The following is a 14,070-nucleotide window of genomic DNA, read 5'->3' as shown; positions in this document are numbered from 1 at the left end:
TTGACCGATGATGTCTTCACTTCGGAGTACAGTACAACAGCCTCGCTCTGCGTTCACACCACGCTTATATCTGGTTTGGCGTGGCTGGCTCCGCCCCGGCGTGGCTGGCTCTCTTCAGGCCACGCCTCCCTTCCCAGGACACGCCTCACTTCCCCCACCTCTGGGAGGGTCCGGATCCCTCCAGCACGTGACCCCCCAGGCACCCCCTTGGGGCCCCCAGCCCTCGTACAGGCCGACACAGTAGTGACCATTCTATGTCACTACATGTATATTGACGTATCAAAAACTTTTACAATGCCATTTTCAAAAATTACGAAATTAATGTACCCTCATTAGCAGTTTCATGAATTAATTTCAGTACATTTTTATGCAGCTTATATCTTTTTTTGCCTAAATGATATACATACAGTGAAGCATGTTCAAGACTCGGCGTTTGAATGCTGTGCCTTTAAATAAACCCGGCCATGTGTGTCACCTTCAGCAGATGGCTATTACAACCAATGCATTTAATAACCCATTTACAATTGTATTTTTAATCCGTGGTAAAATACGGCAGTATATAAATAAACAAATGCACATATATTTTTAAAGCCCCTGTTAACAAAATCGCTAGTCATTACTTTTTCTTATTACAATCATTAATCTTTTCACCTGCAGCAATATATTATTTGTTAACTGCATCCCATCATACAGAGGATTTCAGACAATTGTTGAGGCATAATTAATAGCCTGTGTTTGCACGGCACCTTTTGCATTGTCTGCAGGATGCGGTATTTCCAGCCGTTGCTGGAGGCTCTAGACTCGTTAATAAAAAGGCTGCTGAAACCCACTGTCACCTCGTGATACAGCTTGCCGCAGATTCTTCACTCCTCTACACCAAAGGATGGTGGATGTGAAAGGGTTAAACGATCCAAATTGGTATTACGCTAAAGTCCGAGAAATCTGCTCTCCTCTCAAATGTGTGCTACACTGATAATGTCCAGCGTGGTGACATTCTGTATAATGCTAAATGCTAAATGGAAATTCACTTGTTACAGTGGTGCTTAAGACAATGTAATAAATTTCACGGCTGCTTTTAAAACAGGGTTACAAGAGCACCCTAGATCACACGCAGCGGTCGTGCGTTAACTGTTTCACTATTGCACACCTATTCTTTGGTTCTTTCGGTAAAGTCACGTATAAAGATAAAATAATAAATTAAATAATAGCATACCAGTATGCTATTATTTAATTCAGCTTTGGGATTGTTACGTATAAAGATAAAATAATAAATTAAGTAATAGCATACCAGTATGCTATTATTTAATTTATTATTTTATTTTTATATGTGACTTTACCGAAAGAACCAAAGAATAATTCCTGCAGTCACGAAAGCTCCAAAATTAATATTGCACACCTCACACGGGTTTGTCCAATGTTCATTAGTAAATTGTGAACAAATTTGCAATTCTATTTTGAGCCAAATTCTTAGTTGGTTTTCATTTTTACATGTAACTAACAACTGAAATTGCATCGACATGAAATTCGTTTTTTTACCTCTGACATGATGCAACAGCTAATTCAGCTTTGGGATTGTTTAGCATAACTACATCGTCATCCTGATCCCTCTGTTGATGTCTAAGCCACGTTTCCATTCACTTGTTGTGGAAAAATAATCAATTAAAAATAAGATTATGGATTTTCAACTAAACATTTGTGGAAAGTACATTTCCTCCAGCACGGGATATTATTAACATTTTCATATTTTGTTAATATTTGAAACATAGCAAATCCTTTCTCATATTTATACGTAACGAGCACTGTCCGCGATTTAAAAAAATATATAACTTCCACCGCAGCCTTGCCCGGTTGCGTGTCCATTGCATAAGCATTTGGCATTAAGAGCAATCACCTCATCATGGCGTCATTCAACCCTATAAGGTGATGTCACCGCGCCCAGGCTATAGGCGTTGATTGAGGGACGATGACGTCATGTGGAACGGATTTAAATGTAAATCACAGGAAACTCAACTTACAGACGATTCCACCAGTAATACGCGAGTCACTCATCCAGAAGATTGTGGCTCCCATCGGTTTGTACTGATGTTATTTTTCAAAATTTTGGGAGGTAAAATGTTGTTAATTTCGAAAGGTTACAGTTTTGCAGGCACGTCTTCGCCAAGAGATACACTTTGTTTAACGCGTTCTTCACATGACGTACCATTTGGAAAATACAGAGCATGACAGACGGACACGCGCATTATATATGATCGTTTATACAAGCGGGACGAAACCAGAGCACCCGGAGAAATCCCTCGTGTGCGAGGGGGCAACACTGTATCCCCATACAGATGGAAATGGATGGCAATTAGTCCACTTGCTGTACTGCCTTCTCCATGGCGAGCCAGGGTATGGCACCTTGACACCCACGGGAAAGGGAGAGTCACTACATTTATGCAATCCACCAACCCTCACTGCCTCCACAGTGCTGGATTACAGTGCCACGTGCATAGGCACCACCGCCCAGCTATGTGTTTTATTTACGTAAAAACATGATTTATGATATTGTTTGGTATAGCGATCAGATATACTATTAGAATCTCTTATTGTACCATTTTCTGGCATAATCAAGCGTATATTCTATTAGCATTCATATATTGATCTTTAATCGAGGCAGTGATTGTCAGTAACATTCATATTTGGAATTTATTGAAAACTTATATGCATTAGAATTGGCTAGTTATTAGAAATGTTTTTGGCAAAAGTAGAACATTTGTAAAAAATTATAATTACAACTTCGATCCTAAATCTGCCTTATAGTGGTACACCAAAGGGCACCATCTGCAGTAAAGCATACACTAGGAAGTATAGTATGGAGTAATTTGCAAGAGCATTCCACCCTGTACCTAAATGACAGATACTTCATTCAACTGTTATGCATGTCACAAGATTAAGTGTAGTAATAATATGAGTGCATTCCTGGTATGTTCAGCTAAAATTTGTTTTCTCATATGAAGGTTCATATATATCGATACAATGACATGAATATACAAACAATTGAATCAATTATTATTGTTATAAAGTTATTAAATTCAATTACTAACATCGGAGAGAAGAGGTCATTGACCAAAACGTTGCTTTGCTTTTTCTTCCATCACCCTCTTTGAGGCGGCGCTGTTGACGAACGTGTGTCGCGTTTGTGTGCTTTCGTTGTTTGTGCTCTCGCGCGCAGCTGCGTCGGCAGCGTTGTGACAAGTTGTCTGTCTGCTTTGTTTCGATCAGAATGGTCATCTGGAGAGCGTCATGTGGCTGGTGTCGGAGACCGAGGCGGGCGCCGAACTGAGCGTCTCCGTGGAGAGGCCCGCGCTGATACACTTTGCGGCACGCTTTGGACAGGTAGCGCAGCGCGTAGCGCCCGAGCCCACGCTGTGCCCTTCCGCTAATGTCATTACGCGTTAAATCGGGTTGCGGAGACATCCTAAATCACCCGGGGCTTTGGACCTGCCAAGATGCCCCCTTTGGGGTCGCAAAGCTGTCGCCGGGTTTTGATCGCCATCGTTTTGTTATTTTATGTGCCGAGGCGCTCGGTCTCGCTCTTTAACGGAGCCTGCGCTCGTCGTGCATACAGATGAGAACGATCTGCATACCTTGAGCGCTCGGCTGCTCCGAACACACTATCGTGCATTACAAGTGCATAGGACCAAATTGATTTTCTCTGCGCACTTGTAACGCATCTTCCATGCATTGCTCGTGATTTTTATCGTCACGCAGAAACCTCATTTTCCTTAAATGTTGATAATTAAAAGGATCCTGCTTTTCATACCTCGTATTTCTACACAGTTGTTTGGCATTTTTTTAAATGCTGAAATGTGCCTGGTCTGACCAGAGTTGGGAGAATGGTAATGTTTCAATTAGGCATTCGGATGAGACATCCAATTATTGAAAATAGATTTTCATGAAATTATTCCCGACAAGTATTGTGTAAATGTAAATAATTAAATAACACCGCATGCCTTCAGATCAATGAATAATTTCTAAATGTCCCTCGACAATGAAACCTGGTAGCAAAGTAACCATGTATTCAATATTCATCAATTTTGGTGGCTTCTGGAGCTAATTGACATGACATATTTTCATACTGCTTCACTGTTGCTTAACTCCTTCAGCAATATCCGCCTGAATACAGGGATAACCGTTGACTTAAAATCAGGGAAGGTACAGTAGCTTGACCATATATCTTAAAAATTCACCCAGTCAAATACTGATGTGAACAGCATTAATAACGGGACATTAACCTCGACCTACCGTGGTAATCATTTTGTCATATCTGACTTGTCATATTTCCGCAAACATTTGCATGGAAAATGTTGCACGTGCATGTAAGGGTGTATGATGTTCAAGTCTGACCGTTGAAGAAATGGTTAATGGATGTGTCAGCGTTCATGCATTGAATTGATCATTCAGGACATAACTGGGCTATCATTACCGTGATAAACGAAGACATCACTTAGTTTCACTGCACACTGGCAAAGAAGCCCTAAAGGCAGGATGATTATTGTAATTACAGGACAACTAACTCATGGGAATATTACGGGAAATTGCACCTTTATTAGACAAAAAAAGTCATTGTTTTTCTCTCCTTTTTTTCACAACTTGTGATCAAGACACACGTAGCGCACCATTCAAGCTTGTGAAAGGGAAGGGAAGGCAGTGGTATTTTTAGTGCGACTTATTTATTCATCTGTAGGTTTTTTGGGAAGTGTTGATACTCTCTTTAAATACATCAGTAGAAACACGTGGTGCTGACAAGTGTCTTTAATAATAATTGTACTTATGCCAATACACACATGCATTAATGCAACAGGGAAATGTTCTATATTAAGAGATACTTGTTGCTTTGCTTAGCATGAGACAGAATATCTGACATCCATTTCATCTTCTCCATGGCCACAAAAGCAATACTCATCTCAGGCTCAGATCCCAAAGGGTATTCTCTTCATTAGACGGAGTTTAATTAAAAATGTGATTATGAACCCTGCAGATTGAAATACTGATCAACAAAATGGAAATGCAAAAAAACTGCTTAATCATCGTCTCCTTTTGGCACAAATCATTTTCAACATTTAGTTAAATACGTATTGGAATGGCTGACAGGATCAATCTGCAGTGACTTGTTACTGAGAAAATTCTCACAGAGCACTGCTTCCCAAGGAATATGTCATACTGTCACATTTCAGCAGCACATCCCCCCTTAAATTGCACTATTTGTTCTGCCACCCAAAAATCCCCAAATCGATATCAATGGATTTCATCCTCGTTGGCGAATATTTTCCAAAAGGTAAATACAGTGCAATAAAAAAAATTAGGAACATATTCCTTCACCAGCTGTATTGGGAAACTCTGCGATAACGTGTAATCTTTTAATTCGAGGAAGTTTTCATACAGCAAAAAATATAATTTGCTGCCTGTCACGCAGATTCAGACTGTACATGTAACCATTTTAGTTACTCAAGGGGGTAGAGTGCTTTCACAAATTCAAACCGTCCACCACATCTCCACATTCCTGTTGCGCGCAATGTTGTTCGTGCCTCCAACAGTGGTGACATTAGCACTTTCAGCAGACGTGTCTCGTGCAGTGATGGTGACGATTACCATTAAGCCTAAAGCCGCTCAATCCCCAAAGTGCGAAGTTTAACCACCGGGGCTCCCCAAGGCACACACGTTCTCGAAGTTCTGCCCCACGAGTGTACAGACAGTTTGTCGTCCAGCGTGACGTGCACATTTGTATCCTGTCACCGACGGCCTCCCACCTGACCGTGGCACAGGAGCGGATCCTGGTGTGGCTGCTGCAGTACATGCAGGAGGAGGGAGTGTCCCTGGACGGCCTGGACCCGGACGGAAACAGCGCGGCGCACGTGGCCGCTCGCGAGGGCCACCTGGCCTGCTTGCAGGTGCCACAGCTCCTCCTCCTTGCCTCGACACAGACCTCGGAGACAGATGCACTTATCCACCGCAAACGCTGTGTCCGCGGCTGGTCTCGCAGTGCCATTTATGGAACATCGGTAGAAGCCCCGTAAATTCAGTTGCCGTTCAAACAACATTTGAGCCAGTCACTCGTGTTCTACGGCTGCGGTGTCTACAAGAATTACATCTGAGGAGCAGTAATGGGGTCAGGTCCATTGCTGGTGGGAGCACATTCTCTAAAATGGTAATCACTGTCTCTGGAATCTCAAGGGCACTGGCTGGAGAGTGTTGGGGGAAAATTATTTTCCACAGGGGATTCTTGTTCTAACCACCAGTGTGAGCTGTGACCTGTGCACAGATGCTTAATTTTTGTATGCGGGACCAGCCAGAGCAGGTATAAATCCGCCATTCTTTAAATTCATCTGAAAATGACATAGAAAAGGCCTGATACATGTCTGTGAGGCCTGTTGTATCAAGTGCTGAACTCGCTCAGGCTGATTTTAAACCTTAATTCCATTGCCATGTAAGCATCAAATACATCCCCATCTGGCCACAAATCTGGCCACAAATGTGGCTGTCGCCTGATGAAGCTAGTTGTAATTACTGGCAAAATCTCGTACTCAGATTGGAAATGTTGTACTAGTAAATGCTGGACTAGTAACGAATTGGCATGTTCTGTTTACGTGACAAACCTTACTAATTGGCTGTGTCGGGTGGTGGCGGGTTTAACGACACATTTATATATTTACGCGCTCTAACACAAAAAAACTGTATTATGGATGATATTGGTCGTGAAAGCCTACGTGTTAAACATTTCTAGTTAGTGCAATTTAGCCTAACTGCATCATTGACATATCATTTACATGTCATTTGCATGATAACAAATATACTTTTATTGCTACACACGCAATTCGATCACGTGTATCATGAGCCTTAGCAATCGATAATTCTCAACTCATCAATCCGTCGTTACACTGCGATATTTCAGCGCGCCAGGAAATACGGCCTGTGGGAGTCTGCTGACTTTCTGTGCTGCGTGGGAGGTGCGATATAAATAATAATGACCATGTGAACGACGGCGACCACTTCTGCTTGCAGACCTTGGTGGAGTACGGAGCGAGTGTGACGACGCTCAACAAAGTCGGGCAGAAGCCGCTGCAGTGCGCAGAGAAGCACAGGCACCCGACGTGCGCTCGCTACCTGGTGGTGGTGGAGACTTGCATGTCACTGGCATCCCAGGTGGTCAAGCTTACCAAGCAACTCCGAGAGTGAGTGACCATGAGCTCTCTCACTTAATTCTCCTTGAAGGGATGAGCAATCCCATCTGAACGTGGGTCCTGTCGTATCGCTAAAGGGATTCAGGAACTAAAGGAGGCTCTCTAGCTCTCTTCAAATGAATGCTGAGCATTTTACCCTCTAATCAGCATTATTAGCCATTCACGTGCACCAGTAATCACAAAACTGAATAATAGAATAAGACCCCAAAATAATCCAAGCTGGTAATGACCTCTGATGGGTTACAATTAAGATTTTGCCATATAGGGTGCACAAGACGATACTTCTGGGAAAACATTGTATATGGGGTATTATTAAAAAAAAGGATAGGGCACATCCTGAAGCCATGTCCGTTTTTAAGTAACCATAATTTCACTGCCACTTTCGTATATGTAAGTGCCCTGATTTTCTGTTTTATTATTCACTTGGATTTTTTACAGTGATAATTGTAATTATAGACATAAAGAGCAGAGCTAATGTAAATAACTACCAAGGCTTACAGTTACAGACCTAATTTTTGTTCATATACTAGAAGAAATTCCATTAATTTCCTTGCCAAATTTGTAATACTATACACATATGCAATTAGGCATGACTTTTTATCATTCCTGTGCATACTTTATCACACCCACATTTGTGCTTTGTTTCATAATGAGCTTTTTGTTTATTATGGTCAAGCAACATTGATAAATGACTATATATTGGACGATTAAACATTGAATGATTACTGCAATTTCCATATGTAAGTGCCCTTTAATTTTCAAAAGAAACCAGCCGCTGTGATGTTTTTTTTTATCTACAATAACACCAAAGTCAATATCAGAAAGTAGTTTTCAACTTGAAATTATTCGAATAATTGAATCTTGAATATAACGATGATTAATGTATGATTCGAGGGTAAAGGAAAGGAGGCTTGATGGTTACCAGATTACAACATCGCACATTGCTTGTACGAAAGACTGAGCTGTATCGCTGAGACATACTCACAGTTTAATATTTTGCATGGCAATGATCACGAACACAAGGTAAAGCCCGAAATGAAGCAGGATATGCAAACCACATCAGCAATTGTTGCTGTAAAATAAATTTCACTTTGAGCACGCTTTGTTATGACGTGAGGCTGGATTTTTTGTTTTACATTTTCAAGTTGAGCCTCGGTTTTGTCGACATTTCTTTTGCCAAGGTGTGTGGTGTGAGAAGGAAACAGGGTGGTGGGTCAGTGATTGGTGGTCAATGAGCAGCCACGATCAGCCCGTGGGCACAAACGTTGAATAAAAATATACATGTTTATTTTACCAGGTAAGGCCCACCGAGCTATAAAGCTCTTTTTCAGAAGCGACCCGGCCACAAATGATAGCTCGGTGAAATAGCTTATCACGTGGAAATGTACTGTAGCCATAATCTCTGAACGCATGTTTCTGAATGTGGAGGGGAAAACCGGAGGATCCGGAGAAAAATCCACACCACCACAGGGCGAACATTCAAACTCCAAATATACAGGCGTCGGGGTCGGGATCGAACACATGATCTCCTGTATACCAGGCAAGGTAGTTAACATCTCGCCAACGTGGCACTGCATTCGACTGGACACCTGGGTGGTGAATAGTCAAAAATAAGTCCTCATGGAAATAAAGGCAGACCTTACTCCTCCCTACACCTTCCTTCCATTGGATCCGGGCATAGCTTCAGGGTTCATATCATGGTGATAGGCGTGTGGTTTCGGGTGTTTATTAGGTTATGCTTGTAATCGGGTGCTTTGCAGGGCCAAACATAGATACAGGGGGCTTTCTTTGTTCTACTACAAAGCCACGTGTGTGGGAATAACAGCACAATTAACTCTGTGAGGGCATTTTGTTAGGTGCAAGTCAGCTCGAACTCCGATACAGCCTCAACCCGAGGGACTGGCTGGGCTTTTTCCCAGTCATTGCTGTCTGAATCCATTCATTCACATGATGCTGTTTAATGTAAATGCGTTGAGTTGTTGGAAACTTTAGTTAGAAACATAAAGTACACATGTGGTTTAGTTTTTATTATTTAGTGCTCATTAGACGCTTGTCAGAGTTGATAAGATTAGTTGTGTCTCTGTTTTGTAAGGGAATATTAAAATAACAATTGCATATTATGAAAACATGTTATTGTATTACCTGTCTTTGTTAATAAACATTGTGTATGGAATTTTAATGCCAATTTTTGAAATTAATGTAAAATTATACCTATTTTCAATAATCAAATGTCCCCTCTTTTAAAACGAAAAAGCACAAAACATATTTTGATTTGTTTTAACTCTGGGTATTAAGTGCATGCTGTGCAATGAGGGGAAACTGATAGAATTTCCATAACATTTATTTTAGGAAAACGTCTGAAATTGTGAAGCTGCAGAGCCAACTGCAGGTCCTTACGGGTGGGCAGGCATCGGCCAGCATTCCAGACAAGGTCCACCCGGCACGGTAACAACATTGCACATCTGCCCACTAAGGGGAGAGACGCGTCGCATACACACACACACACACCGCTTCACGTTTAAACGTAAACAGGAGCTCACTTTACACACAATCAGCACATTGCTCAATTGCGTCTTTTTAACATTCACCAAGGAGCGCTTTAATTTGTTCTGCACGCGCTTTGGGAATTCTCCCTGGGTTTGTTTTCCTAAGATTTCAATTAATCGCATGCGGCATTGTAATTGCATGCAGTTGCAGAATAACAGTTACGCTGCGTAATATAAACATTGTGCCATGTGCCAAGGGTTTTTTTTCTTTCTGTTACGGCATCTTGATTTTGCCAGGTGGTCTGGATCGTCGCCTGATTACAGCAGGAGTTCGGGAAGCTCTCCAGAATCTACGCAGCTCAGCAGCGTTGGCCGAAGCGCATCACAAGAACTTGTAAATGCAAAACCCATTGGCGGCCAGACGGGCGGGCACGGCAGCCATCTACCCCCCAAAGCAGGCCAGGGATTGTTTCAGGGGGCAGAGGACACCGATACGGTGCTCAGAAACCTCCTGGGTGAGGAGATCTCTGGACAGATGCTAAAGGATGAGAAGCTGTCACTCGAGTTTCCGGATAAAGACAAAAAAAGATTCATCCAAAGGCAGCTGCACAACAGAAAGGCAGCTGGCCCTGGTGCTGGCAGGCCGGGCTACGTCGGCGGCAGCCCCTCGGACGGGAGACCTTCAAGCAGCTCCAGCACAGACTCCAGCTCGCCAGTCAATCAGCAGAGGCCCAGGCCACGGCCCATCGTGGAGAAAGGCGAGAACCTGCACTTTGTGCTCAAAAAGCACGCCTTCGATGGAGGCAGGGCCCAGAGCTCCTCGTCGCCAGACAGCGCGGGCCAGGGAAGCGACCCTGGCGCCTGGTCCGCCCCCAAGATGTCGCGCTCCGTCTCGCTGGACAGCGGCACGGCGCAGACGGAGGGCGGCTCGTCGTCGAGTGCCTCCACGCCCGAGTTGCGCTCGCCAAAGTCGGAGCGCCGCTGCAGCCCCAAGAGCGCCCTCAAGTCGCCGACGTCTCGGGGCAAGAGCCTATCGGGCACCAAGCTGCGCGTGACATTCGAGGAGCCCCTGGTGCACGTGGCACCGCCACCGGAGCCGACGCAGCCGTCCACCGAGCCGTCTGCGGACGGTGGCGCGGGCCCGCGGGGCGGCGGCTCGCCGTCACAGCCGGTGAGCCACGTCGTCGTCTATTGGAGCGCTCGCGCCGTCGGTGCACGTGGCGGGTTTTTGCGTCCGGCCGTTTTCGACGCTCGTTTTCGGTGACAGCAATGGCATGGGCCTCGTCGCAGTAGGAGTTCAGCGCTACGGCCACGCGCGGAAAAGAAGTGCGCTTTAACTTGCTTATCACGAAAACGAATTGCCAACAAAACGACATTTGTGCAGTAATTAAGCTCTTGCATGTTCATTCCCTTCATTTAAATAGTATACGTAATTGCTCTTTGGTACATCTCAGAACTCCGGAGCTAAAATGACTTGTCAAATATAATTACGCCACTCTTTAATGCGTTCTTCGCTGCGCGATAACTTGCATGCACGTTTATGCGATAATTGCTTTTATGCAAGGTACTTGCTTGATTGCACCAGAAATGCATGCTGAATTCTGGCTGAGCTTTGTGGAGATAACAAGCCCTGTGTGCTGAACTTCCAGGCTAATAACATCTACTCTGTCAGTGCATGCCGCATGCTGGATCAGAGTAAATGCTCGGGCGCACAAAGGTGAGTGTGGTGCTGCTTCGGTAGCTTGTTGCAAAGTAAAATTCACTTATTTTCATGAACAATCAAAACAACCTGTTTTACCATGGGTATTGCAATATAGTTTGATTGCTAGTACTCTACTTGATAATGTGTGAAGATGAATTGCAGAATTTGTTCACCTTGAAAAACGCAAATGCAAATGTTACACAATAACTGTACACGTAGCAGTGCCAACATACCGTGACTTAAAGGGTATTCGAGCTGCTTCTGTGTACCAATTTGTGTCTTTGTCCATAGCTTTCACGTAAATGAAAATAACCCATCACAGTTTAATGAGAATGTGCGTTATACAGTGGCAATTAATAAAACATGAACAGTAGAGAAAAAGAGCGTACACATTGAGAGCGGGTAAGGTGAGGGGAGAGAGGAATCCAAATAAACAAAATGATAAAATCTAGACGGAAAAAAAACAGTGAGCAGAGAGAAGGCAGCGATTTGACCAAAGATGTAGAGAGGACAGATTTTTAATATTCCAAACCTCAGCCTTTGAAGAAAAGAGCATGGAAGAGACTATAGAGAGAGGAGAGATGCAAGTGATCGATCTGCTGCTGCTGCGTACACTATTCACGGTGCACCTCGAGGTATCATGATTGCCATAAGATATCATGTCAGTTGTCAGATTATTTGAAAATGTCTTGGAACTGATGTTAATGTTATAACTAGAGGTGAAATGTGGACAGTGATTTAACAATTTTCCTTTTTGTTGAACGAGTCACATTTCTGGTTAAGAGGATGTACTTGAAATCCAGGTCAAGTTTTGATATCTCATGGCATGCAACATTATCGCGTTTAAAATAATTGTTAGTTCTTACACATGCAATGGGTTGCATGTTTCATAAGCTTAGGAATCAATGTTAGTCGATGAATCTATGCATCATGGTCATCACGGCGGCGAGATTCTATCTCCCTCGCCTGGTATGCAAGAGGTCACGGGTTTCGATCCCGAGTTTGCATGCGCTCCCTGTGGTCGTGTGGATTTTGCTCCGGGTCCTCCGGTTTTTCCCTCCACATTTATAAACATGCGTCTAGAATGTTTGGCAGCTATAAATTTCCACGTGTTAAACCACTTTGTTGAGCTATTGTTTGTGGCCAGGTCGCTTCTGAAAAAGAGCTACATAGCTCAGTGGGCCTTACCTGGTAAAATAAAATAAAATGGCAGAGAGATTCAATGCATCAGTATAGGACCACCTCATCGACGTTAATTCAATGTAATTTCATTACAAATCACACACCATTGCATATATGTATATGCACACTGAGCAACATGTCAGAGAGATGCTTATAAGGGTAATTTCAGAATGTAAGTCCGCCAATATTATCTACTGTGAAGACAAAACAAACATGTAAACGTTACAACCCTGCCAAAATTAGTCGTGTATTATTATACATGTGGTGCTAACCAATAGAGAGTACTTTAGACGATGGGATGTCACCTGATAACATTTACTACTGCTCTGTGATGCAAATATTTTTATTTTAGTACTCCACGCATCTCTATTTAAAAATTATCAATTCAAGCAGGTGTCGCCTATGGGCAGTAGGCGGGACCAATATTAGAATTGTGAGTGGGCTCTGTGTGGGCGGGGCTAGCGGTGGAGTGGATGTGGTAGTATGGCAATGCAGGTGAGCGTGATAGTGTAGCGGTTAACGTGCTTGCGCTACGAACCTGGCAACCCGAGTTTGATTCCCGCTCACGGCCAACACCCAGTGACGATTATCTGAACCGGTCCTGTGGCTCCCCTAGGTGTACTCGGCCTCAAATGAGTACCTGGTGCGGTGTGTAAACATCGCCACTAGGGAGACAAAGGCGGCCGGGCATGGTGCTGGCCACCCACCCCCTCGTGTACCGTGCCGGCCTTGATAGGTGCTCGCTAACAGCACTTGTCCCAACAGTCTGTTCAGGCTATACGGGGGATCTTTGTCTTTGGAGGGAGTGTGGCTATAGAAATGCGGGTGGTGCTGATAGGAGGGACTGAAGCTCACCATGAGCCTGCCATAAAATGTGTAGCCTAACATGAATTCTATTTAATAGTTCGCAAGGATTATAGACCTATTAACTTTGTCAAAATTATCTTCAGATTAATCATATTGCACTGCTTATGGTGTAGATTATAATAAACACAGCGAAATAGGGTTACAATAATGAAAAGTAATGTAATTACTCAATGGAGATGGATTAGTTATTTGCTTAAAACGTCACAACTGTTCTTCGTGAATTCAACATGGTTAGTGTATAGAGTAATCCACACTGACCAGCGTGGTGAAGTATGGTCAATCAACACTCATGAGAGACATGATGTGGGGAAACCTGAATCCAGCAGTGGATTGAGAATACAAGCTGTACTTTACTCTAGCACAGTACAGATGTGTTTTTAAAATATATTCAATGAAAATACATCTACTTTGTCAACACATTTTACATTTCCTCTTCATTCTATGACACCAGCAGATGTGAGGGCAGAGGAGCAGAGGCAGCATCGGCGTGTGCGTACGGCTCAATTGAACCTCCGAGTTTTCTTAACGACCACGATTATCGTCAGTGGAAAGTGACACGTGTCCTGGGATCCCTCTTCACTGGCCTACACTGACCGGTGTGGGTTGATTTTGT

The 14,070-nt window shown here is 43.4% G+C and overlaps 1 protein-coding gene across 3 annotated transcripts in view; it reads left to right on the top strand.

The window, feature by feature from the left end:
- The window catches only part of SNCAIP (synuclein alpha interacting protein), a 223,611-nt gene that overhangs the window by 191,750 nt on the left and 17,791 nt on the right, over window positions 1-14,070 (top strand). For 2 of the 3 annotated variants that reach the window (XM_078621816.1, XM_078621826.1), the window contains exons 7-12: window positions 3,262-3,375; window positions 5,805-5,930; window positions 7,042-7,211; window positions 9,570-9,665; window positions 10,004-10,877; window positions 11,356-11,423. In XM_078621816.1, coding sequence (XP_078477942.1) covers window positions 3,262-3,375; window positions 5,805-5,930; window positions 7,042-7,211; window positions 9,570-9,665; window positions 10,004-10,877; window positions 11,356-11,423 — 1,448 coding nt within the window. The remainder of the gene's footprint in view (window positions 1-3,261; window positions 3,376-5,804; window positions 5,931-7,041; window positions 7,212-9,569; window positions 9,666-10,003; window positions 10,878-11,355; window positions 11,424-14,070) is intronic. The other variant, XM_078621833.1, reaches the window with a different exon arrangement.

The sequence above is a fragment of the Lampetra planeri genome, chromosome 3, assembly GCF_965212315.1.
Source record: "Lampetra planeri chromosome 3, kcLamPlan1.2.h2, whole genome shotgun sequence".
Classification (NCBI taxonomy): domain Eukaryota; kingdom Metazoa; phylum Chordata; class Hyperoartia; order Petromyzontiformes; family Petromyzontidae; genus Lampetra; species Lampetra planeri.
The sequence above is the reverse complement of the archived record's forward strand: the minus strand, read 5'-3'. Positions and strand labels throughout refer to the sequence as shown.